The sequence below is a fragment of the Panulirus ornatus genome, chromosome 9 (genome assembly GCF_036320965.1).
Source record: "Panulirus ornatus isolate Po-2019 chromosome 9, ASM3632096v1, whole genome shotgun sequence".
In the NCBI taxonomy this organism is placed as follows: domain Eukaryota; kingdom Metazoa; phylum Arthropoda; class Malacostraca; order Decapoda; family Palinuridae; genus Panulirus; species Panulirus ornatus.
Genome location: NC_092232.1, coordinates 3,440,013 through 3,465,560, shown reverse-complemented (window position 1 = coordinate 3,465,560; position 25,548 = coordinate 3,440,013). Strand labels below are relative to the sequence as shown.

The following is a 25,548-nucleotide window of genomic DNA, read 5'->3' as shown; positions in this document are numbered from 1 at the left end:
TTCTGAAATCTATGTATTCTGTCTGCATCAACCATACCTTCAATCAATCATTTCATTCAGCCATCATTCACGCTATGAAAAGTACCTCATTTTATATCTTTTTGACCAAGTTTTTTGATTACGTTCATTCGAACTGTTTGCTCTTCATACCATCGACTTGTTTTAGAAAATCAGAAAGGTTGTGTCTAGTCACTTCTCTGTTCTCTCTTCCAAGGTTGTCTGTGTGTGTGTGTGTGTGTGGTTTTACAGAAGCAATCCAAGTTGGTAACATTTATGCAGAACAAATACATTTCTATCCATCACAAATATAAAATTTTGAAATAGTATATAAAAGTTTTAATTCACATTCTATAGAATACTGTATTCTCAAGATGGGAACGTAAATAAAGTTTGGTATATTTTCTTAAGACAGTAAATGATTCAAAAATTCATGAGACAAAGATGTTTACCGAGGGAAGGGTGGGGGGGTTGGGGAAGTAAGAAATATTTTACCTTCTTTTGTTTATTTTTGTCCAAAAATAAAAAAACTTTGCATGACCAGGGAAGGTCTCTGGAGGGTATATATGTCATGAAATGCATGAAAGCACCTCGTAAAGATGAATCAAAGGAGTGACTAATTTGGATAATCCCCCTTACGTACACCAAAAAGATAGTAATACTAATGGTATGTCATTGAAAAATAATATGATAAAATATTTATCTCACCATTTATCATGGGAAGGTAGACGGGAACCACGTGTACCTGGGCCTCAAGTGATGTGCTCAGCGGGTAAGATGCGCCAGAGCAGACAAGAGGACGATGAACATCAGGCAGGGGGGAGGAGATGTGTGATAGCAGTGATGCCAGGGAAGAGGATGGTGGCAATGTTGACCGAAAGGGGATGGTGGCAATAGTGCTGGGGAAAGGGATGGTGGCAGTGTTGCCTGGGGAGCTGGATTATCAGACTCCACAGCCTTCAGGCTCTTCAGTCAACACGCCAGAACCCCTCCGTATCCTCTCGCCAGTCATCACCAGAAGCTACAACTTCAGACTTCACCTCTTCGGCTACATCATGAGTCACAACTTCAGACTTCACCTCTTCGGCTACATCATGAGTCACAACTTCAGACTTCACCTTTTCGGCTACATCATGAGTCACAACTTCAGACTTCACCTCTTCGGCTACATCATCAGTCACAACTTCAGACTTCACCTCTTCGGCTACATCATCAGTCACAACTTCAGACTCCACCTCTTCGGCTACATCATCAGTCACAACTTCAGACTTCACCTCTTCGGCTACATCATCAGTCACAACTTCAGACTTCACCTCTTCGGCTACATCATCAGTCACAACTTCAGACTCCACCTCTTCGGCTACATCATCAGTCACAACTTCAGACTTCACCTCTTCGGCTACATCACCAGACACAGCCTTAGGCCCCCTCCTCCTGGACGTTCTTTCATAGGACTGGGTGGAGCGCCTCAGAAAGTTGCCGTACATTCTGGAGGAACGCCTGGTGCTTTGTCTAATGAGCCGCAGCACCTCCTTCTTGGCCGCCTGCACATCTTTACTTTGTCCGACAATATCGATTGTCTTGTACTCCTCTGCCTTCCCGGGCACGTAAATGTCAACACAATACTTATTTCTAATGCCCTGCACGGTTTGCCCCGATCTACCAATAAGTACACCATGAAGACTGGGGTCAACATTCACCCTTCGTAAGACGTTCCCACATGGCCAAATTCTGTTAGGACGAACCCTGTACGAGGTATTGTTCACTTCCGCGAGGAGGTCGACACCGCTGGGCTGAGACAGGTCCACCAGACGCTGCAGTTTTAGGCAAGCCTGACTGACAGCTTGACGTCCTCCTTGCAGAATGATATAGTTCCTTCTCTTGGGGAACTTAATCTTAATACCAAATTCGTCCTCAATAGATGGGGTTTCCTTCTGGACAAACTCTCTCTCTTCAGTTGGCATTTCCAAAAACTCCAACCACCTCCTATCTCGCCTGAAGTTATTATTACCAGCCTCGCGGGTGTTTGAGTCCTTCGCTGGGGTTCTGTTCTTACCAGACTCCCGAACTGGAGAATCCCTATCGCCAGAACCCTGAGCTGGAGTACTCTTCTTCCTATGAGGTCTGATCTTCTTCCTACGACTTCTGGTCTTCTTACTACTCTGAGCTGGAGTCTTCCTGTTGCTCCTACCACCCTGAACAGAAGTATCATCTTCTGGAGTGTCTTCGACAACTACAGAAGCATCATCTTCTTGAGTGTCTTTGACAACTTCAGGAGCATCATCTTCTGGAGTGTCTTCGACAACTTCAGGAGCATCATCTTCTGCAGTGTCTTCGACAACTTCAGGAGCATCATCTTCTGCAGTGTCTTCGACAACTACAGAAGCATCATCTTCTGGAGTGTCTTCGACAACTTCAGAAGCATCATCTTCTGCAGTGTCTTCGACAACTACAGAAGCATCATCTTCTGGAGTGTCTTCGACAACTTCAGAAGCATCATCTTCTGGAGTGTCTTCGACAACTTCAGAAGCATTCACTTCTGGAGTGTCTTCGACAACTTCAGAAGCATTCACTTCTGGAGTGTCTTCGACAGCTTCAGGAGCATCATCTTCTGGAGTGTCTTCGACAACTTCAGGAGCATCATCTTCTGGAGTGTCTTCGACAACTTCAGGAGCATCATCTTCTGGAGTGTCTTCGACAACTTCAGGAGCATCATCTTCTGGAGTGTCTTCAACTTCAGGAGCATCATCTGAAGTGTCTTCAACTTCAGAAGAATCATCTTTTGGAGTGTCAACAACTTCAGGAGCATCATCTGGAGTGTCAACAACTTCAGGAGCATCATCTGGAGTGTCTTCAACTTCAGGAGCATTATCTTCTGGAGAGTCTACAACAGTTTCAGTAGAGTCTTCTGAAGTGTCTGGGGCTTCTGGGCATAGTTCAACTATTATATAGACGACCATCAAATAGAATTCGTCTACCCTGAAAGCCAACGTATTATGCGGCAAAACCAGGAAAAGCATGAAGCCCACGGTGCACGCAACGAGTATGTATCTTATGATCCTGGACGACAGCTGGGGTCTCCTCCAGAGGCCACTCAGGAAATTCTTGTGCACGCACTGAGCTTGCTCAGTTCTGCGACGGAATACGTTTTCCCGCAGAATGCACAATCCCACTGAGCTTGCTCAGTTCTGCGACGGAATACGTTTTCCCGCAGAATGCACAATCCCCGGAGAAGGAGCCCCTTAAGTCTCCTCCAGAGTCCCGTCAGGATATTCTTGTAACGGTACAGGATGCACAGTCCCAGGATTAAGAGCCCCAACACTACCAGCACCACTACAGGCACCACCAAGAGTGAAAGACTGCAGTGATACAGGAAGACCTTCAGGCGGTCGACGAAGGTGAGGGCCTCGGGCTGGTACACCATCTTCCGTAGGGCAAGCACGTCCTTCAGTGTTTGAGGGAGAACGAAGAGAGCGTTCACGTCTGGGTTTGGCACCCTCGGAAGCTCCAAGGGCTTGGGTATGAATGTGCCCAGAAGAGGTATTGATACTGAATAGGAATCCTTGTGTCGCGCCTGCAGGAGGGACGAGAGCCTCTCCTGCTCCGCCAGCAGCAACCAGTTCGCAGTAAAGATCACGGCGAGGAGAGACAACCCCAGGATAAGGGTGATGATAGTAATACGTACTAATTTATTCATTTTCAAATTAAATTAAATAACCTGAGTATCTTATGGGAAGAGAAAGGCAAATAATATCAAACTTAAAGTACGTCCTTTGAGGGAGAGTGTGTCCGGAAGTTGTATAGTGACGATAGGGTATAGTGAGGATGTTCTATAGTGACGAGATGGTATCGTGAGGATATGGTGCAGTAAGAGTGTGTTATAAAGAGGAGATGGTATAGTGAGGATGTGGTACATTAAGGGTGTGTTATAAAGAGGAGATGGTATAGTGAGGATGAGGTACATTAAGGGTGCGCTATAAAGAGGAGATGGTATAGTGAGGATGTGGTACAGTGAGGGTGTGGTACAGTGAGGATGTGGTTTAGTGATGAGATGGTATATTGAGGATGTCGTACATTAAGGGTGTGTTATAATGAGGAGATGGTATAGTGAGGATGTGGTACAGTGAGGATGTGGTTTAGTGATGAGATGGTATAGTGAGGATATGGTACAGAAAGGGTGTGTTATGATGAGGAGATGGAATAGTGAGGATGTGGTACAGTAAGGGTGTGTTATAATGAGGAGATGGTATAGTGAGGATGTGGTACAGTAAGGGTGTGGCATAATGAGGAGATGGTATAGTGAGGATGTGGTACAGTAAGGGTGTGTTATAATGAGGAGATGGTATAGTGAGGATGTGGTTTAGTGAGGAGATGGGATAGTGAGGATGTGGTACAGTAAGGGTGTGTTATAATGAGGAGATGGTATAGTGAGGATGTCGTAAAGTAGGGGTGTGGCATAATAAGGAGATGGTTTAGTGAGGATATGGTACAATGAGGGTGTGGTACAGTGAGGATGTGGTATGGTGAGGATGTGGTATAGTGAGGGTGTGGTATAGCGAGGATATGGTATAGTGAGGATGACTTGCTACAAGCGACGGGAAGGTTTATAGATGTATCTCCAGCGAACCTGTTGAAGGAGGGAGAGAGAGAGAGAGAGAGAGAGAGAGAGAGCCTAGGGTTACCACATTTCGAGGCAACGTGCCATCATTAGTGTCGATGAGCAAATATATACATATGAAATACAGATCTAGTTTACGATTATTTACATTTTAGGTGCTTATATGTAGTACTTTATGAAGGGGAAAAGACTGACCGTGCCATGTGAGGCAAATCTTAATCATACAATGGGAAGAAAAAGGCAAATAACATCAAAGTTAAAGGACGTCCTTTGCGGGAGAGTTTGTCTTAAAGTGGTATAGTGACGGTATGGTACTGTGACGTTGTTGTATGGTGACGATGTAGTATAGCAACGATGTGGTATAGTGACGTTGTGGTTTGGTGACGATGTGGTATCGTAAGGATGTGGTATAGTGACTGTGTGGTATAATGAGGATGTGGTATAGTGACTGTGTGGTATAATGAGGATGTGGTATAGTGACGATGTGGTATAGTGACTATATGGTATAGTAAGGATGTATAATAAGGATGTGGTATAGTGAGGGTGTGGAATAGTGTTACGTGGCGTAATGTTAGATGAGACCCTCCACTCCGTCTTTGCCGAGGGATTTAAAAAGTAATGGTAAGACTGGAGTAAAATCTGTCTCGGGTTTAATTTTCGTTTTTACGACTTTACAGAGACGGATCGCTGGATGATCTCACTGTCTGAGTACGAGGACTACCACTTGTGTCTCCATTGTGTCACCTCACGGATGGGTAACATGCTGGGTCAAAGCTTTCTCTACCAGATATGTCTATGATCGTGTGGTGTCAACCTCGGCGTCGAATATGTAGATCTACATATGAGCGTTATTTCTCAAAGAAAAATCGATGCAATATGAAGGATATGTAATACAAAATCCATGGTTGTGGAAACTCTACACTTTCATAGAGAGACAGTGATGTTATAGATGGCGTTTGTGTGTGTAGGTATGTATGTGTAGTATGTTTTTCTAAGTTTTTCTCATACACATTCTATAATGCAAACACCTGATCCACACATCCTCTACCAGTGAGGTAGCGCTGATGCGGGAAACGGCTCACACAACATGTGTAACATGCTGGGTCAAAGCTTTCTCTACCAGATATGTCTATGATCGTGTGGTGTCAACCTCGGCGTCGAATATGTAGATCTACATATGAGCGTTATTTCTCAAAGGAAAATCGATGCAATATGAAGGATATGTAATACAAAATCCATGGTTGTGGAAACTCTACACTTTCATAGAGAGACAGTGATGTTATAGATGGCGTTTGTGTGTGTAGGTATGTATGTGTAGTATGTTTTTCTAAGTTTTTCTCATACACATTCTATAATGCAAACACCTGATCCACACATCCTCTACCAGCGAGGTAGCGCTGATGCGGGAAACGGCTCACACAACATTGCTCTGTGTGTGTGTGTGTGCGTGTAAATAGGTGAACGGATAAGGTGTTTTGCACTCATGGGGACCTATCGCTTTAACATCCTCTGCTATCATATAACTTCTGAAATCTATGTATTCTGTCTGCATCAACCATACCTTCAATCAATCATTTCATTCAGCCATCATTCACGCTATGAAAAGTACCTCATTTTATATCTTTTTGACCAAGTTTTTTGATTACGTTCATTCGAACTGTTTGCTCTTCATACCATCGACTGGTTTTAGAAAATCAAAAAGGTTGTATCTAGTCACTTCTCTGTTCTCTCTTCCAAGGTTGTCTGTGTGTGTGTGTGTGTGTGTGGTTTTACAGAAGCAATCCAAGTTGGTAACATTCATGCAGAACAAATACATTTCTATCCATCACAAATATAAAATTTTGAAATAGTATATAAAAGTTTTAATTCACATTCTATAGAATACTGTATTCTCAAGATGGGAACGTAAATAAAGTTTGGTATATTTTCTTAAGACAGTAAATGATTCAAAAATTCATGAGACAAAGATGTTTACCGAGGGAAGGGTGGGGGGGTTGGGGAAGTAAGAAATATTTTACCTTCTTTTGTTTATTTTTGTCCAAAAATAAAAAAACTTTGCATGACCAGGGAAGGTCTCTGGAGGGTATATATGTCATGAAATGCATGAAAGCACCTCGTAAAGATGAATCAAAGGAGTGACTAATTTGGATAATCCCCCTTACGTACACCAAAAAGATAGTAATACTAATGATATGTCATTGAAAAATATAAAATGATAAAATATTTATCTCCCCATTTATCATGGGAAGGTAGACGGGAACCACGTGTACCTGGGCCTCAAGTGATGTGCTCAGCGGGTAAGATGCGCCAAAGCAGACAAGAGGACGATGAACATCAGGCAGGGGGGAGGAGATGTGTGATAGCAGTGATGCCAGGGAAGAGGATGGTGGCAATGTTGCCCGAAAGGGGATGGTGGCAATAGTGCTGGGGAAAGGGATGGTGGCAGTGTTGCCTGGGGAGCTGGATTATCAGACTCCACAGCCTTCAGGCTCTTCAGTCAACACGCCAGAACCCCTCCGTATCCTCTCGCCAGTCATCACCAGAAGCTACAACTTCAGACTTCACCTCTTCGGCTACATCATGAGTCACAACTTCAGACTTCACCTCTTCGGCTACATCATGAGTCACAACTTCAGACTTCACCTTTTCGGGTACATCATGAGTCACAACTTCAGACTTCACCTCTTCGGCTACATCATGAGTCACAACTTCAGACTTCACCTTTTCGGGTACATCATGAGTCACAACTTCAGACTTCACCTCTTCGGCTACATCATCAGTCACAACTTCAGACTTCACCTCTTCGGCTACATCATCAGTCACAACTTCAGACTCCACCTCTTCGGCTACATCATCAGTCACAACTTCAGACTTCACCTCTTCGGCTACATCATCAGTCACAACTTCAGACTTCACCTCTTCGGCTACATCATCAGTCACAACTTCAGACTCCACCTCTTCGGCTACATCATCAGTCACAACTTCAGACTTCACCTCTTCGGCTACATCACCAGACACAGCCTTAGGCCCCCTCCTCCTGGACGTTCTTTCATAGGACTGGGTGGAGCGCCTCAGAAAGTTGCCGTACATTCTGGAGGAACGCCTGGTGCTTTGTCTAATGAGCCGCAGCACCTCCTTCTTGGCCGCCTGCACATCTTTACTTTGTCCGACAATATCGATTGTCTTGTACTCCTCTGACTTCCCGGGCACGTAAATGTCAACACAATACTTATTTCTAATGCCCTGCACGGTTTGCCCCGATCTACCAATAAGTACACCATGAAGACTGGGGTCAACATTCACCTTTCGTAAGACGTTCCCACATGGCCAAATTCTGTTAGGACGAACCCTGTACGAGGTATTGTTCACTTCCGCGAGGAGGTCGACACCGCTGGGCTGAGACAGGTCCACCAGACGCTGCAGTTTTAGGCAAGCCTGACTGACAGCTTGACGTCCTCCTTGCAGGATGATATAGTTCCTTCTCTTGGGGAACTTAATCTTAATACCAAATTCGTCCTCAATAGATGGGGTTTCCTTCTGGACAAACTCTCTCTCTTCAGTTGGCATTTCCAAAAACTCCAACCACCTCCTATCTCGCCTGAAGTTATTATTACCAGCCTCGCGGGTGTTTGAGTCCTTCGCTGGGGTTCTGTTCTTACCAGACTCCCGAACTGGAGAATCCCTATCGCCAGAACCCTGAGCTGGAGTACTCTTCTTCCTACGAGGTCTGATCTTCTTCCTACGACTTCTGGTCTTCTTACTACTCTGAGCTGGAGTCTTCCTGTTGCTCCTACCACTCTGAACAGAAGTATCATCTTCTGGAGTGTCTTCGACAACTACAGAAGCATCATCTTCTGGAGTATCTTCGACAACTTCAGGAGCATCATCTTCTTGAGTGTCTTTGACAACTTCAGGAGCATCATCTTCTGGAGTGTCTTCGACAACTTCAGGAGCATCATCTTCTGCAGTGTCTTCGACAACTTCAGGAGCATCATCTTCTGCAGTGTCTTCGACAACTACAGAAGCATCATCTTCTGGAGTGTCTTCGACAACTACAGAAGCATCATCTTCTGGAGTGTCTTCGACAACTTCAGAAGCATCATCTTCTGGAGTGTCTTCGACAACTTCAGAAGCATTCACTTCTGGAGTGTCTTCGACAACTTCAGAAGCATTCACTTCTGGAGTGTCTTCGACAACTTCAGGAGCATCATCTGGAGTGTCTTCGACAGCTTCAGGAGCATCATCTTCTGGAGTGTCTTCGACAACTTCAGGAGCATCATCTTCTGGAGTGTCTTCGACAACTTCAGGAGCATCATCTTCTGGAGTGTCTTCAACTTCAGGAGCATCATCTGAAGTGTCTTCAACTTCAGAAGAATCATCTTCTGGAGTGTCAACAACTTCAGGAGCATCATCTGGAGTGTCAACAACTTCAGGAGCATCATCTGGAGTGTCTTTAACTTCAGGAGCATTATCTTCTGGAGAGTCTACAACAGTTTCAGTAGAGTCTTCTGAAGTGTCTGGGGCTTCTGGGCATAGTTCAACTATTATATAGACGACCATCAAATAGAATTCGTCTACCCTGAAAGCCAACGTATTATGCGGCAAAACCAGGAAAAGCATGAAGCCCACGGTGCACGCAACGAGTATGTATCTTATGATCCTGGACGACAGCTGGGGTCTCCTCCAGAGGCCACTCAGGAAATTCTTGTGCACGCACTGAGCTTGCTCAGTTCTGCGACGGAATACGTTTTCCCGCAGAATGCACAATCCCCGGAGAAGGAGCCCCTTAAGTCTCCTCCAGAGTCCCGTCAGGATATTCTTGTAACGGTACAGGATGCACAGTCCCAGGATTAAGATCCCCAACACTACCAGCACCACTACAGGCACCACCAAGAGTGAAAGACTGCAGTGATACAGGAAGACCTTCAGGCGGTCGACGAAGGTGAGGGCCTCGGGCTGGTACACCATCTTCCGTAGGGCAAGCACGTCCTTCAGTGTTTGAGGGAGAACGAAGAGAGCGTTCACGTCTGGGTTTGGCACCCTCGGAAGCTCCAAGGGCTTGGGTATGAATGTGCCCAGAAGAGGTATTGATACTGAATAGGAATCCTTGTGTCGCGCCTGCAGGAGGGACGAGAGCCTCTCCTGCTCCGCCAGCAGCAACCAGTTCGCAGTAAAGATCACGGCGAGGAGAGACAACCCCAGGATAAGGGTGATGATAGTAATACGTACTAATTTATTCATTTTCAAATTAAATTAAATAACCTGAGTATCTTATGGGAAGAGAAAGGCAAATAATATCAAACTTAAAGTACGTCCTTTGAGGGAGAGTGTGTCCGGAAGTTGTATAGTGACGATAGGGTATAGTGAGGATGTTCTATAGTGACGAGATGGTATCGTGAGGATATGGTGCAGTAAGAGTGTGTTATAAAGAGGAGATGGTATAGTGAGGATGTGGTACATTAAGGGTGTGTTATAAAGAGGAGATGGTATAGTGAGGATGAGGTACATTAAGGGTGCGTTATAAAGAGGAGATGGTATAGTGAGGATGTGGTACAGTGAGGGTGTGGTACAGTGAGGATGTGGTTTAGTGATGAGATGGTATATTGAGGATGTCGTACATTAAGGGTGTGTTATAATGAGGAGATGGTATAGTGAGGATGTGGTACAGTGAGGATGTGGTTTGGTGATGAGATGGTATAGTGAGGATGTGGTGCAGTGAGGATGTGGTTTAGTGAGGAGATGGGATAGTGAGGATGTGGTACAGTAAGGGTGTGTTATAATGAGGAGATGGTATAGTGAGGATGTCGTAAAGTAGGGGTGTGGCATAATAAGGAGATGGTTTAGTGAGGATATGGTACAATGAGGGTGTGGTACAGTGAGGATGTGCTATGGTAAGGATGTGGTATAGTGAGGGTGTGGTATAGCGAGGATATGGTATAGTGAGGATGACTTGCTACAAGCGACGGGGAGGTTTATAGATGTATCTCCAGCGAACCTGTTGAAGGAGAGAGAGAGAGAGAGAGAGAGAGAGAGAGAGAGAGAGAGAGAGCCTAGGTTTACCACATTTCGAGGCAACGTGCCATCATTAGTGTCGATAAGCAAATATATACATATGAAATAGAGATCTAGTTTACGATTATTTACATTTTAGGTGCTTATATGTAGTACTTTATGAAGGGGAAAAGACTGACCGTGCCATGTGAGGCAAATCTTAATCATACAATGGGAAGAAAAAGGCAAATAACATCAAAGTTAAAGCACGTCCTTTGCGGGAGAGTTTGTCTTAAAGTGGTATAGTGTCGGTATGGTACTGTGACGTTGTTGTATGGTGACGATGTAGTATAGCAACGATGTGGTATAGTGACGATGTGGTTTGGTGACGATGTGGTATTGTAAGGATGTGGTATAGTGACTCTGTGGTGTAATGAGGATGTGGTATAGTGACTGTGTGGTATAATGAGGATGTGGTCTAGTGACGATGTGGTATAGTGACTATATGGTATAGTAAGGATGTATAATAAGTATGTGGTATAGTGAGGGTGTGGAATAGTGAGGATGACTTGCTACAAGCGAGTTGAACTAAATGGCATTTTAAAGCGAAATGTAAAATTAGGGATGAGTAGGGACTTCATAAGGCGACGGGGTGGTGTATAGATGTAGCTTGTGTCAGTACATGTCGAGGCAAAGTGCCATCATTAGTGTCGATAAGCAAATATATACCTATGAAATAGAGCTTCAGTTTACGATTATTTACATTTTAGGTGCCTATATGTAGTACTTCATGAAGGGGAAAAGACTGACCGTGCTGTGAGGCAACACGGTGGTCAGGGCTCCTGTGGAGGCATCCTGATACTGCCCTTTGATATTAAAGTCACGGTCATTGCAGAGTTCCTAGATATGGCATGGGTTTATCTAGTCCTCAGTGAGGAGTGGGAAGCTTCTCGATTAACTTTAGACGTACGTGGCGTAATGTTAGATGAGGCCCTCCACTCCGTCTTTGTTGAGGGATTTAAAAAGTAATGGTAAGACTGGAGTAAAATCTGTCTCGGGTTTAATTTTCGTTTTTACAACTTCACAGAGACGGATCGCTGGATGATCTCACTGTCTGAGTTCGAGGACTACCACTTGTGTCTCCATTGTGTCACCTCACGGATGTGTAACATGCTGGGTCAAAGCTTTCTCTACCAGATATGTCTATGATCCTGTGGTGTCAACCTCGGCGTCGAATATGTAGATCTACATATGAGCGTTATTTCTCAAAGGAAAATCGATGCAATATGAAGGATATGTAATACAAAATCCATGGTTGTGGAAACTCTACACTTTCATAGAGAGACAGTGATGTTATAGATGGCGTTTGTGTGTGTAGGTATGTATGTGTAGTATGTTTTTCTAAGTTTTTCTCATACACATTCTATAATGCAAACACCTGATCCACACATCCTCTACCAGCGAGGTAGCGCTGATGCGGGAAACGGCTCACACAACATTGCTCTGTGTGTGTGTGTGTGTGTGTGTAAATAGGTGAACGGATAAGGTGTTTTGCACTCATGGGGACCTATCGCTTTATTCTGTCTGCATCAACCATACCTTCAATCAATCATTTCATTCAGCCATCATTCACGCTATGAAAAGCACCTCATTTTATATCTTTTTGACCAAGTTTTTTGATTACGTTCATTCGAACTGTTTGCTCTTCATACCATCGACTGGTTTTAGAAAATCAAAAAAGTTGTGTCTGGTCACTTCTCTGTTCTCTCTTCCAAGGTTGTCTGTGTGTGTGTGTGTGTGTGTGTGTGGTTTTACAGAAGCAATCCAAGTTGGTAACATTTATGCAGAACAAATACATTTCTATCCATCACAAATATAAAATTTTGAAATAGTATATAAAAGTTTTAATTCACATTCTATAGAATACTGTATTCTCAAGATGGGAACGTAAATAAAGTTAGGTATATCTTCTTAAGACAGTAAATGATTCAAAAATTCATGAGACAAAGATGTTTACCGAGGGAAGGGTTGGCGGTTGGGGAAGTAAGAAATATTTTACCTTCTTTTGTTTATTTTTGTCCAAAAATAAAAAAACTTTGCATGACCAGGGAAGGTCTCTGGAGGGTATATATGTCATGAAATGCATGAAAGCACCTCGTAAAGATGAATCAAAGGAGTGACTAATTTGGATAATCCCCCTTACGTACACCAAAAAGATAGTAATACTAATGATATGTCATTGAAAAATATAAAATGATAAAATATTTATCTCACCATTTATCATGGGAAGGTAGACGGGAACCACGTGTACCTGGGCCTCAAGTGATGTGCTCAGCGGGTAAGATGCGCCAAAGCAGACAAGAGGACGATGAACATCAGGCAGGGGGGAGGAGATGTGTGATAGCAGTGATGCCAGGGAAGAGGATGGTGGCAATGTTGCCCGAAAGGGGATGGTGGCAATAGTGCTGGGGAAAGGGATGGTGGCAGTGTTGCCTGGGGAGCTGGATTATCAGACTCCACAGCCTTCAGGCTCTTCAGTCAACACGCCAGAACCCCTCCGTATCCTCTCGCCAGTCATCACCAGAAGCTACAACTTCAGACTTCACCTCTTCGGCTACATCATGAGTCACAACTTCAGACTTCACCTCTTCGGCTACATCATGAGTCACAACTTCAGACTTCACCTTTTCGGCTACATCATGAGTCACAACTTCAGACTTCACCTCTTCGGCTACATCATCAGTCACAACTTCAGACTTCACCTCTTCGGCTACATCATCAGTCACAACTTCAGACTCCACCTCTTCGGCTACATCATCAGTCACAACTTCAGACTCCACCTCTTCGGCTACATCATCAGTCACAACTTCAGACTCCACCTCTTCGGCTACATCATCAGTCACAACTTCAGACTCCACCTCTTCGGCTACATCATCAGTCACAACTTCAGACTCCACCTCTTCGGCTACATCATCAGTCACAACTTCAGACTCCACCTCTTCGGCTACATCATCAGTCACAACTTCAGACTTCACCTCTTCGGCTACATCACCAGACACAGCCTTAGGCCCCCTCCTCCTGGACGTTCTTTCATAGGACTGGGTGGAGCGCCTCAGAAAGTTGCCGTACATTCTGGAGGAACGCCTGGTGCTTTGTCTAATGAGCCGCAGCACCTCCTTCTTGGCCGCCTGCACATCTTTACTTTGTCCGACAATATCGATTGTCTTGTACTCCTCTGACTTCCCGGGCACGTAAATGTCAACACAATACTTATTTCTAATGCCCTGCACGGTTTGCCCCGATCTACCAATAAGTACACCATGAAGACTGGGGTCAACATTCACCTTTCGTAAGACGTTCCCACATGGCCAAATTCTGTTAGGACGAACCCTGTACGAGGTATTGTTCACTTCCGCGAGGAGGTCGACACCGCTGGGCTGAGACAGGTCCACCAGACGCTGCAGTTTTAGGCAAGCCTGACCGACAGCTTGACGTCCTCCTTGCAGGATGATATAGTTCCTTCTCTTTGGGAACTTAATCTTAATACCAAATTCGTCCTCAATAGATGGGGTTTCCTTCTGGACAAACTCTCTCTCTTCAGTTGGCATTTCCAAAAACTCCAACCACCTCCTATCTCGCCTGAAGTTATCATTACCAGCCTCGTGGGTGTTTGAGTCCTTCGCTGGGGTTCTGTTCTTACCAGACTCCCGAACTGGAGAATCCCTATCGCCAGAACCCTGAGCTGGAGTACTCTTCTTCCTATGAGGTCTGATCTTCTTCCTACGACTTCTGGTCTTCTTACTACTCTGAGCTGGAGTCTTCCTGTTGCTCCTACCACCCTGAACAGAAGTATCATCTTCTGGAGTGTCTTCGACAACTACAGAAGCATCATCTTCTGGAGTATCTTCGACAACTTCAGGAGCATCATCTTCTTGAGTGTCTTTGACAACTTCAGGAGCATCATCTTCTGGAGTGTCTTCGACAACTTCAGGAGCATCATCTTCTGCAGTGTCTTCGACAACTTCAGGAGCATCATCTTCTGCAGTGTCTTCGACAACTACAGAAGCATCATCTTCTGGAGTGTCTTCGACAACATCAGAAGCATCATCTTCTGGAGTGTCTTCAACAACTTCAGAAGCATTCACTTCTGGAGTGTCTTCGACAACTTCAGGAGCATCATCTTCTGGAGTGTCTTCGACAGCTTCAGGAGCATCATCTTCTGGAGTGTCTTCGACAACTTCAGGAGCATCATCTTCTGGAGTGTCTTCGACAACTTCAGGAGCATCATCTTCTGGAGTGTCTTCGACAACTTCAGAAGCATCATCTTCTGGAGTGTCTTCAACTTCAGGAGCATCATCTGAAGTGTCTTCAGCTTCAGAAGAATCATCTTCTGGAGTGTCAACAACTTCAGGAGCATCATCTGGAGTGTCAACAACTTCAGGAGCATCATCTGGAGTGTCTTCAACTTCAGGAGCATTATCTTCTGGAGAGTCTACAACAGTTTCAGTAGAGTCTTCTGAAGTGTCTGGGGCTTCTGGGCATAGTTCAACTATTATATAGACGACCATCAAATAGAATTCGTCTACCCTGAAAGCCAACGTATTATGCGGCAAAACCAGGAAAAGCATGAAGCCCACGGTGCACGCAACGAGTATGTATCTTATGATCCTGGACGACAGCTGGGGTCTCCTCCAGAGGCCACTCAGGAAATTCTTGTGCACGCACTGAGCTTGCTCAGTTCTGCGACGGAATACGTTTTCCCGCAGAATGCACAATCCCCGGAGAAGGAGCCCCTTAAGTCTCCTCCAGAGTCCCGTCAGGATATTCTTGTAACGGTACAGGATGCACAGTCCCAGGATTAAGATCCCCAACACTACCAGCACCACTACAGGCACCACCAAGAGTGAAAGACTGCAGTGATACAGGAAGACCTTCAGGCGGTCGACGAAGGTGAGGGCCTCGGGCTGGTACACCATCTTCCGTAGGGCAAGCACGTCCTTCAGTGTTTGAGGGAGAACGAAGAGAGCGTTCACGTCTGGGTTTGGCACCCTCGGAAGCTCCAAGGGCTTGGGTATGAATGTGCCCAGAAGAGGTATTGATACTGAATAGGAATCCTTGTGTCGCGCCTGCAGGAGGGACGAGAGCCTCTCCTGCTCCGCCAGCAGCAACCAGTTCGCAGTAAAGATCACGGCGAGGAGAGACAACCCCAGGATAAGGGTGATGATAGTAATACGTACTAATTTATTCATTTTCAAATTAGATTAAATAAGCTGAGTATCTTATGGGAAGAGAAAGGCAAATAATATCAAACTTAAAGTACGTCCTTTGAGGGAGAGTGTGTCCGGAAGTTGTATAGTGACGATAGGGTATAGTGAGGATGTTCTATAGTGACGAGATGGTATCTTGAGGATATGGTGCAGTTAGAGTGTGTTATAAAGAGGAGATGGTATAGTGAGGATGTGGTACATTAAGGGTGTGTTATAAAGAGGAGATGGTATAGTGAGGATGAGGTACATTAAGGGTGCGTTATAAAGAGGAGATGGTATAGTGAGGATGTGGTACAGTGAGGGTGTGGTACAGTGAGGATGTGGTTTAGTGATGAGATGGTATATTGAGGATGTCGTACATTAAGGGTGTGTTATAATGAGGAGATGGTATAGTGAGAATGTGGTACAGTGAGGATGTGGTTTGGTGATGAGATGGTATAGTGAGGATGTGGTGCAGTGAGGATGTGGTTTAGTGAGGAGATGGGATAGTGAGGATGTGGTACAGTAAGGGTGTGTTATAATGAGGAGATGGTATAGTGAGGATGTCGTAAAGTAGGGGTGTGGCATAATAAGGAGATGGTTTAGTGAGGATATGGTACAATGAGGGTGTGGTACAGTGAGGATGTGCTATGGTAAGGATGTGGTATAGTGAGGGTGTGGTATAGCGAGGATATGGTATAGTGAGGATGACTTGCTACAAGCGACGGGGAGGTTTATAGATGTATCTCCAGCGAACCTGTTGAAGGAGAGAGAGAGAGAGAGAGAGAGAGAGAGAGAGAGAGAGAGAGCCTAGGGTTACCACATTTCGAGGCAACGTGCCATCATTAGTGTCGATAAGCAAATATATACATATGAAATAGAGATCTAGTTTACGATTATTTACATTTTAGGTGCTTATATGTAGTACTTTATGAAGGGGAAAAGACTGACCGTGCCATGTGAGGCAAATCTTAATCATACAATGGGAAGAAAAAGGCAAATAACATCAAAGTTAAAGCACGTCCTTTGCGGGAGAGTTTGTCTTAAAGTGGTATAGTGTCGGTATGGTACTGTGACGTTGTTGTATGGTGACGATGTAGTATAGCAACGATGTGGTATAGTGACGATGTGGTTTGGTGACGATGTGGTATTGTAAGGATGTGGTATAGTGACTCTGTGGTATGATGAGGATGTGGTATAGTGACTGTGTGGTATAATGAGGATGTGGTATAGTGACGATGTGGTATAGTGACTATATGGTATAGTAAGGATGTATAATAAGTATGTGGTATAGTGAGGGTGTGGAATAGTGAGGATGACTTGCTACAAGCGAGTTGAACTAAATGGCATTTTAAAGCGAATTGTAAAATTAGGGATGAGTAGGGACTTCATAAGGCGACGGGGTGGTGTATAGATGTAGCTTGTGTCAGTACATGTCGAGGCAAAGTGCCATCATTAGTGTCGATAAGCAAATATATACCTATGAAATAGAGCTTCAGTTTACGATTATTTACATTTTAGGTGCCTATATGTAGTACTTCATGAAGGGAAAAAGACTGACCGTGCTGTGAGGCAACACGGTGGTCAGGGCTCCTGTGGAGGCATCCTGATACTGCCCTTTGATATTAAAGTCACGGTCATTGCAGAGTTCCTAGATATGGCATGGGTTTATCTAGTCCTCAGTGAGGAGTGGGAAGCTTCTCGATTAACTTTAGACGTACGTGGCGTAATGTTAGATGAGGCCCTCCACTCCGTCTTTGCTGAGGGATTTAAAAAGTAATGGTAAGACTGGAGTAAAATCTGTCTCTGGTTTAATTTTCGTTTTTGCAACTTCACAGAGACGGATCGCTGGATGATCTCACTGTCTGAGTACGAGGATTACCACTTGTGTCTCCATTGTGTCACCTCACGGATGTGTAACATGCTGGGTCAAAGCTTTCTCTACCAGATATGTCTATGATCGTGTGGTGTCAACCTCGGCGTCGAATATGTAGATCTACATATGAGCGTTATTTCTCAAAGGAAAACCGATGCAATATGAAGGATATGTAATACAAAATCCATGGTTGTGGAAACTCTACTCTTTCATAGAGAGACAGTGATGTTATAGATGGCGTTTGTGTGTGTAGGTATGTATGTGTAGTATGTTTTTCTAAGTTTTTCTCATACACATTCTATAATGAAACACCTGATCCACACATCCTCTACCAGCGAGGTAGCGCTGATGCGGGAAACGGCTCACACAACATTGCTCTGTGTGTGTGTGTGTGTGTGTGTGTAAATAGGTGAACGGATAAGGTGTTTTGCACTCATGGGGACCTATCGCTTTATTCTGTCTGCATCAACCATACCTTCAATCAATCATTTCATTCAGCCATCATTCACGCTATGAAAAGCACCTCATTTTATATCTTTTTGACCAAGTTTTTTGATTACGTTCATTCGAACTGTTTGCTCTTCATACCATCGACTGGTTTTAGAAAATCAAAAAAGTTGTGTCTGGTCACTTCTCTGTTCTCTCTTCCAAGGTTGTCTGTGTGTGTGTGTGTGTGTGTGTGTGTGGTTTTACATAAGCAATCCAAGTTGGTAACATTTATGCAGAACAAATACATTTCTATCCATCACAAATATAAAATTTTGAAATAGTATATAAAAGTTTTAATTCACATTCTATAGAATACTGTATTCTCAAGATGGGAACGTAAATAAAGTTAGGTATATTTTCTTAAGACAGTAAATGATTCAAAAATTCATGAGACAAAGATGTTTACCGAGGGAAGGGTGGGGGGGTTGGGGAAGTAAGAAATATTTTACCTTCTTTTGTTTATTTTTGTCCAAAAATAAAAAAACTTTGCATGACCAGGGAAGGTCTCTGGAGGGTATATATGTCATGAAATGCATGAAAGCACCTCGTAAAGATGAATCAAAGGAGTGACTAATTTGGATAATCCCCCTTACGTACACCAAAAAGATAGTAATACTAATGATATGTCATTGAAAAATATAAAATGATAAAATATTTATCTCACCATTTATCATGGGAAGGTAGACGGGAACCACGTGTACCTGGGCCTCAAGTGATGTGCTCAGCGGGTAAGATGCGCCAAAGCAGACAAGAGGACGATGAACATCAGGCAGGGGGGAGGAGATGTGTGATAGCAGTGATGCCAGGGAAGAGGATGGTGGCAATGTTGCCCGAAAGGGGATGGTGGCAATAGTGCTGGGGAAAGGGATGGTGGCAGTGTTGCCTGGGGAGCTGGATTATCAGACTCCACAGCCTTCAGGCTCTTCAGTCAACACGCCAGAACCCCTCCGTATCCTCTCGCCAGTCATCACCAGAAGCTACAACTTCAGACTTCACCTCTTCGGCTACATCATGAGTCACAACTTCAGACTTCACCTCTTCGGCTACATCATGAGTCACAACTTCAGACTTCACCTTTTCGGCTACATCATGAGTCACAACTTCAGACTTCACCTCTTCGGCTACATCATCAGTCACAACTTCAGACTTCACCTCTTCGGCTACATCATCAGTCACAACTTCAGACTCCACCTCTTCGGCTACATCATCAGTCACAACTTCAGACTCCACCTCTTCGGCTACATCATCAGTCACAACTTCAGACTCCACCTCTTCGGCTACATCATCAGTCACAACTTCAGACTCCACCTCTTCGGCTACATCATCAGTCACAACTTCAGACTCCACCTCTTCGGCTACATCATCAGTCACAACTTCAGACTCCACCTCTTCGGCTACATCATCAGTCACAACTTCAGACTTCACCTCTTCGGCTACATCACCAGACACAGCCTTAGGCCCCCTCCTCCTGGACGTTCTTTCATAGGACTGGGTGGAGCGCCTCAGAAAGTTGCCGTACATTCTGGAGGAACGCCTGGTGCTTTGTCTAATGAGCCGCAGCACCTCCTTCTTGGCCGCCTGCACATCTTTACTTTGTCCGACAATATCGATTGTCTTGTACTCCTCTGACTTCCCGGGCACGTAAATGTCAACACAATACTTATTTCTAATGCCCTGCACGGTTTGCCCCGATCTACCAATAAGTACACCATGAAGACTGGGGTCAACATTCACCTTTCGTAAGACGTTCCCACATGGCCAAATTCTGTTAGGACGAACCCTGTACGAGGTATTGTTCACTTCCGCGAGGAGGTCGACACCGCTGGGCTGAGACAGGTCCACCAGACGCTGCAGTTTTAGGCAAGCCTGACCGACAGCTTGACGTCCTCCTTGCAGGATGATATAGTTCCTTCTCTTTGGGAACTTAATCTTAATACCAAATTCGTCCTCAATAGATGGGGTTTCCTTCTGGACAAACTCTCTCTCTTCAGTTGGCATTTCCAAAAACTCCAACCACCTCCTATCTCGCCTGAAGTTATCATTACCAGCCTCGTGGGTGTTTGAGTCCTTCGCTGGGGTTCTGTTCTTACCAGACTCCCGAACTGGAGAATCCCTATCGCCAGAACCCTGAGCTGGAGTACTCTTCTTCCTATGAGGTCTGATCTTCTTCCTACGACTTCTGGTCTTCTTACTACTCTGAGCTGGAGTCTTCCTGTTGCTCCTACCACTCTGAACAGAAGTATCATCTTCTGGAGTGTCTTCGACAACTACAGAAGCATCATCTTCTGGAGTATCTTCGACAACTTCAGGAGCATCATCTTCTTGAGTGTCTTTGACAACTTCAGGAGCATCATCTTCTGGAGTGTCTTCGACAACTTCAGGAGCATCATCTTCTGCAGTGTCTTCGAGCATCATCTTCTGGAGTGTCTTCGACAACTTCAGGAGCATCATCTTCTGCAGTGTCTTCGACAACTTCAGGAGCATCATCTTCTGCAGTGTCTTCGACAACTACAGAAGCATCATCTTCTGGAGTGTCTTCGACAACATCAGAAGCATCATCTTCTGGAGTGTCTTCAACAACTTCAGAAGCATTCACTTCTGGAGTGTCTTCGACAACTTCAGGAGCATCATCTTCTGGAGTGTCTTCGACAGCTTCAGGAGCATCATCTTCTGGAGTGTCTTCGACAACTTCAGGAGCATCATCTTCTGGAGTGTCTTCGACAACTTCAGGAGCATCATCTTCTGGAGTGTCTTCGACAACTTCAGAAGCATCATCTTCTGGAGTGTCTTCAACTTCAGGAGCATCATCTGAAGTGTCTTCAGCTTCAGAAGAATCATCTTCTGGAGTGTCAACAACTTCAGGAGCATCATCTGGAGTGTCAACAACTTCAGGAGCATCATCTGGAGTGTCTTCAACTTCAGGAGCATTATCTTCTGGAGAGTCTACAACAGTTTCAGTAGAGTCTTCTGAAGTGTCTGGGGCTTCTGGGCATAGTTCAACTATTATATAGACGACCATCAAATAGAATTCGTCTACCCTGAAAGCCAACGTATTATGCGGCAAAACCAGGAAAAGCATGAAGCCCACGGTGCACGCAACGAGTATGTATCTTATGATCCTGGACGACAGCTGGGGTCTCCTCCAGAGGCCACTCAGGAAATTCTTGTGCACGCACTGAGCTTGCTCAGTTCTGCGACGGAATACGTTTTCCCGCAGAATGCACAATCCCGGAGAAGGAGCCCCTTAAGTCTCCTCCAGAGTCCCGTCAGGATATTCTTGTAACGGTACAGGATGCACAGTCCCAGGATTAAGATCCCCAACACTACCAGCACCACTACAGGCACCACCAAGAGTGAAAGACTGCAGTGATACAGGAAGACCTTCAGGCGGTCGACGAAGGTGAGGGCCTCGGGCTGGTACACCATCTTCCGTAGGGCAAGCACGTCCTTCAGTGTTTGAGGGAGAACGAAGAGAGCGTTCACGTCTGGGTTTGGCACCCTCGGAAGCTCCAAGGGCTTGGGTATGAATGTGCCCAGAAGAGGTATTGATACTGAATAGGAATCCTTGTGTCGCGCCTGCAGGAGGGACGAGAGCCTCTCCTGCTCCGCCAGCAGCAACCAGTTCGCAGTAAAGATCACGGCGAGGAGAGACAACCCCAGGATAAGGGTGATGATAGTAATACGTACTAATTTATTCATTTTCAAATTAAATTAAATAACCTGAGTATCTTATGGGAAGAGAAAGTCAAATAACATCAAACTTAAAGTACGTCCTTTGTGGGAGATTGTGTCCAGAAGTTGTATAGTGACGATAGGGTATAGTGAGGATGTTCTATAGTGACGCGATGGTATAGTGTGGATGTGGTACAGTAAGGGTGTGTTATAATGAGGAGATGGTATAGTGAGGATGTGGTACAGTAAGGGTGTGTTATAATGAGGAGATGGTATAATGAGGATGTCGTACAGTAAGGGTGTGGTACAATAAGGAGATGGTTTAGTGAGGAAATGGTACAATGAGGGTGTGGTACAGTGAGGATATGGTGCAGTAAGGGTTTGTTATAAAGAGGAGATGGTATAGTAAGGATATGTTATAGGGAGGGTGTGGTATAGTGAAAGTGTGGTATAGCGAGGATTTGGTATAGTGAGGATGACTTGCTACAAACGACGGGGATGTTTATAGATGTATATCCAGCCAACCTGTTGAGAGAGATGGTATAGTGAGGATGTGGTACAGTGAGGATGTGTTATAATGAGGAGATAGTACAGTAAGGGTCTGTTATAAAAAGATGGTATAGTGAGGATATGGTACAGTGAGGGTGTGGTACAGTGAGGATGTGGTTTAGTGAGGAGATGGGATAGTGAGGATGTGGTACAGTAAGGGAGTGTTATAATGAGGAGATGGTATAGTGAGGATGTGGTACAGTAAGGGTGTGTTATAATGAGGAGATGGTATAGTGAGGATGTGGTACAGTAAGGGTGTGTTATAATGAGGAGATGGTATAGTGAGGATGTCGTACAGTAAGGGTGTGGCATAATAATGAGATGGTTTAGTGAGGAAATGGTACAATGAGGGTGTGGTATTGTGAGTATGTGGTACGGTGAGGATGTGGTATGGTGAGGACGTGGTATAGTAAGGATATGGCATAGTGAGGGTGTGGTACGGTGAGTATGTGGTACGGTGAGGATGTGGTATGGTGAGGATGTGGTATGGTGAGGATGATATAGTGAGGGTGTGGTATAGCGAGGATATGGTATAGTGAGGATGACTTGCTACAAGCGACGGGGAGGTATATAGATGTATCTCCAGCCAACCTGTTGAGGGAGAGAGAGAGAGAGAGAGAGAGAGAGAGAGAGAGAGAGAGAGAGAGAGAGAGAGAGAGAGAGAGACCACATAACCTCATTTGGAGGGAGGTGGATACAGGAGGGTATAGTCTGACGAGGGTGGGGGAATATAAACAGGGGAGAGAGCAGTATACAGTGAACGTGGCCTTAGCGACCACATACCTGAGTGTCAACACAGGAAGGTGACACTCGAGAACCAATCTAAGGTTCACTTTCGAAAGTTTGCTTCAGTTGTGCCACGCATAAAGCAGACGCACCAAACACAACTGAAAAGAAAGCTAAAGACTTTAACTACTCGAGTGATGAAAATGAGAGAAAAAGCAGTTATATATCCGTAAGAAATACATGAGTTGAATTAACTCGAGAGAGAATTTATTTCTTGTATGTGATATGTTAGTGGCTTCCGTCCTGGCCCCCTGCTGGAGATGTGGTGAAGACGGCAGCAACACCTGCCCAGGTGGGGCAGGTCCTCCATCCTAAACCTTATAACTTCTTCCTTCTTCTTCTTTTCCTTCTATTCCTTCTTCTTTTCTTCTCTCCTTCTTTTCCTGCTCCTTCTTCTTCTTCTTCTTCTTCTTCTTCTTCTTCTTGTTTCTTCTCCTTTCTTATCCTTCTTCTTCCTCTCCCTCTTCAATTTCTTCCAAGTTTGCATAATTCTTTGCAAATCAGTGCACGAAATTTCGTCACTATTGCGGGATGTTTTATCAAGTGTTTTCTTGTGTTTTCATCTTTTTTGATATTCAGCGAAACTGGATTTTCATGTAAAGTTTACTAGGAATTGTTTACCACGACGCTGCCTGCAAGATACGTATAAAAGAAACGAGACAAAAGTTTATCGAAAGCCTTGACAAATTTGTTTGAGAACGAAAGAAAACGAAAATTAATGTACATCATTCTCTGCTGTGGGAGGCTCCAGGTCCAGTACTCAAGCCAGGGCTGCTGTTTTAGGTTGGCCAGTCAGCGCCTGACAGGAGTGGTGGTGGGGAAGATGGTAACTGCTGAACACACACACAGGAAACGTGTTAAACTGGAACACGTGAGTGGAACACAGGCATGTTGCTCTGGACTTGTGATGGACCTTCACTGCTGCGTCTGTCAGGTCATGAACTGTGATGACCTGAGGAGAAGGAAGGACGTATGGGATTGTGAGGAGGATATAGTATTCGTTCAGCTGAAGGAACGTTGGGATGTTAATGTGCAGGGTATGACATGAGTAAGAGGAGGCGTGGGAGGATGAAAGGCAAAGGTGAGAGGAAAAGCTAACTAAGGAGGGAATGAGTGAAGCAATGTTGGGGAATATATCAATGAGGGACCAGCGCTAGATAGAGCATGCCAATGAGAACGAGATAGTGCGTGAGTTTGTGAGTGAGACATTGTGTTGATGATAACTGTAAATGAGTGTATTGGTGCGAATGCGGTGAGTATGCTGGCGACAATGAGTGCTATGGCAGTGTGAATGCCAGTGAGAGTGAGTGTTGGGTCATCCAGCACCCACCCGCGCACAGCGTCATCTTTTGTAGGCTTAAGCAACGTTTCTCACCACCACCCTTCCCTCGTCCTGAGCCGCCCTCAGGCAGTCAGCGGCCGGGCAGGAGCTCTGTGTCCTCTGGGGTCAGGGTCGTGACGGGTGGCTGGTTTCCACATCAGATCTCCGCCAGCCTCACGCACGGTGTGTACAAAGGAATGGAAGGGACAGATCTGTATGTTCTTTTAAGAGGTAAGTTCCTCTTCAGAGGTTTAGGGGGCTTAGGACGAGAGAGAGAGAGAGAGACTGGCATCTGTAGCTCTCAACTTGTGGAGGAGGAGAGATCCAAGATGTCATCGTTAGTCTGGAGAGGAGGAGGAGCAGCGGCTGCTGGAGGTCCATCTGCCTCCAGTGTTAGAGGAGTTCTGGTACGAGGTTGGTGGAGGCCCGGGGGTGAGGCGCATACCATGTGGGCAACACTGGAACATGAGTGAGTCAGCCAGAGATTAGGTGTTGCGAAGGATTTTCTTTATCTTTTTAATTGTCAGCAGTTTGCAAGGAAGACTAAGACATCAGTAAGGCCCCGAGGACAAGACAACAACGAGACGAAAGCACTAGACTACTTCGAGGCACCTTCAAGTTTGTTTTAATACTATTGTTACAAATAATTTCGAGAACTTGTTTAGGTTTTAGTTTCCATATCGGACTATCATGTTCAAGGTGGACACAGCAGTCATCCCCCCACACAAAGAGTTACTGAACCAAGCCTCGCACACTATGATATCTTTAACTTCCCTTCAGCCTCTGAAGTGATCCTTCTGCAAAGAGTAATATGTCCTCCTCACTCAGGAATCCCACCTGAACAGCTCGCATCCGTTCATCCTGTGAGGTGATGCACAAAGACACACAGACAATTCTCGATTCATCTTTTCACTTTCTCGTTCTTCGTCGTCTTTCTCAGACGTTGATGACCATTTCGTGAGTGAATATCAGGCGTTGATGACCATTTCGTGAGTGTATATCA

At 44.9% G+C, this 25,548-nt stretch overlaps 3 protein-coding genes across 21 annotated transcripts; all 3 read right to left on the bottom strand.

The window, feature by feature from the left end:
- Positions 1–710: 710 nt before the first annotated feature.
- On the bottom strand, positions 711–9,876 carry LOC139750164 (uncharacterized). Of its 19 annotated transcripts, none has more exons than XM_071664517.1 (3): positions 7,376–9,876; positions 1,116–1,388; positions 711–1,037 (listed from the first exon to the last, which is right to left on the bottom strand). In XM_071664517.1, the coding sequence occupies exons 1-3, from the start codon at positions 9,854–9,856 to the stop codon at positions 966–968; spliced, it is 2,826 nt and encodes a 941-aa protein (XP_071520618.1). In that variant the 5' UTR covers positions 9,857–9,876; the 3' UTR covers positions 711–965. The 19 variants fall into 19 exon arrangements, with proteins under 19 accessions (XP_071520618.1, XP_071520614.1, XP_071520622.1 ...); XM_071664513.1 differs by having other exon boundaries at positions 711–1,115; positions 1,155–1,388; XM_071664521.1 differs by having other exon boundaries at positions 1,155–1,388.
- A 2,968-nt stretch (positions 9,877–12,844) lies between these two features.
- On the bottom strand, positions 12,845–15,855 carry LOC139750167 (uncharacterized). Its single transcript, XM_071664530.1, has 2 exons — positions 13,330–15,855; positions 12,845–13,290 (listed from the first exon to the last, which is right to left on the bottom strand). The coding sequence occupies exons 1-2, from the start codon at positions 15,853–15,855 to the stop codon at positions 13,141–13,143; spliced, it is 2,676 nt and encodes an 891-aa protein (XP_071520631.1). The 3' UTR covers positions 12,845–13,140.
- A 2,990-nt stretch (positions 15,856–18,845) lies between these two features.
- On the bottom strand, positions 18,846–21,916 carry LOC139750149 (uncharacterized). Its single transcript, XM_071664475.1, has 4 exons — positions 21,423–21,916; positions 21,105–21,255; positions 19,331–20,689; positions 18,846–19,291 (listed from the first exon to the last, which is right to left on the bottom strand). The coding sequence occupies exons 1-4, from the start codon at positions 21,914–21,916 to the stop codon at positions 19,142–19,144; spliced, it is 2,154 nt and encodes a 717-aa protein (XP_071520576.1). The 3' UTR covers positions 18,846–19,141.
- Between the last annotated feature and the right edge of the window lie 3,632 nt (positions 21,917–25,548).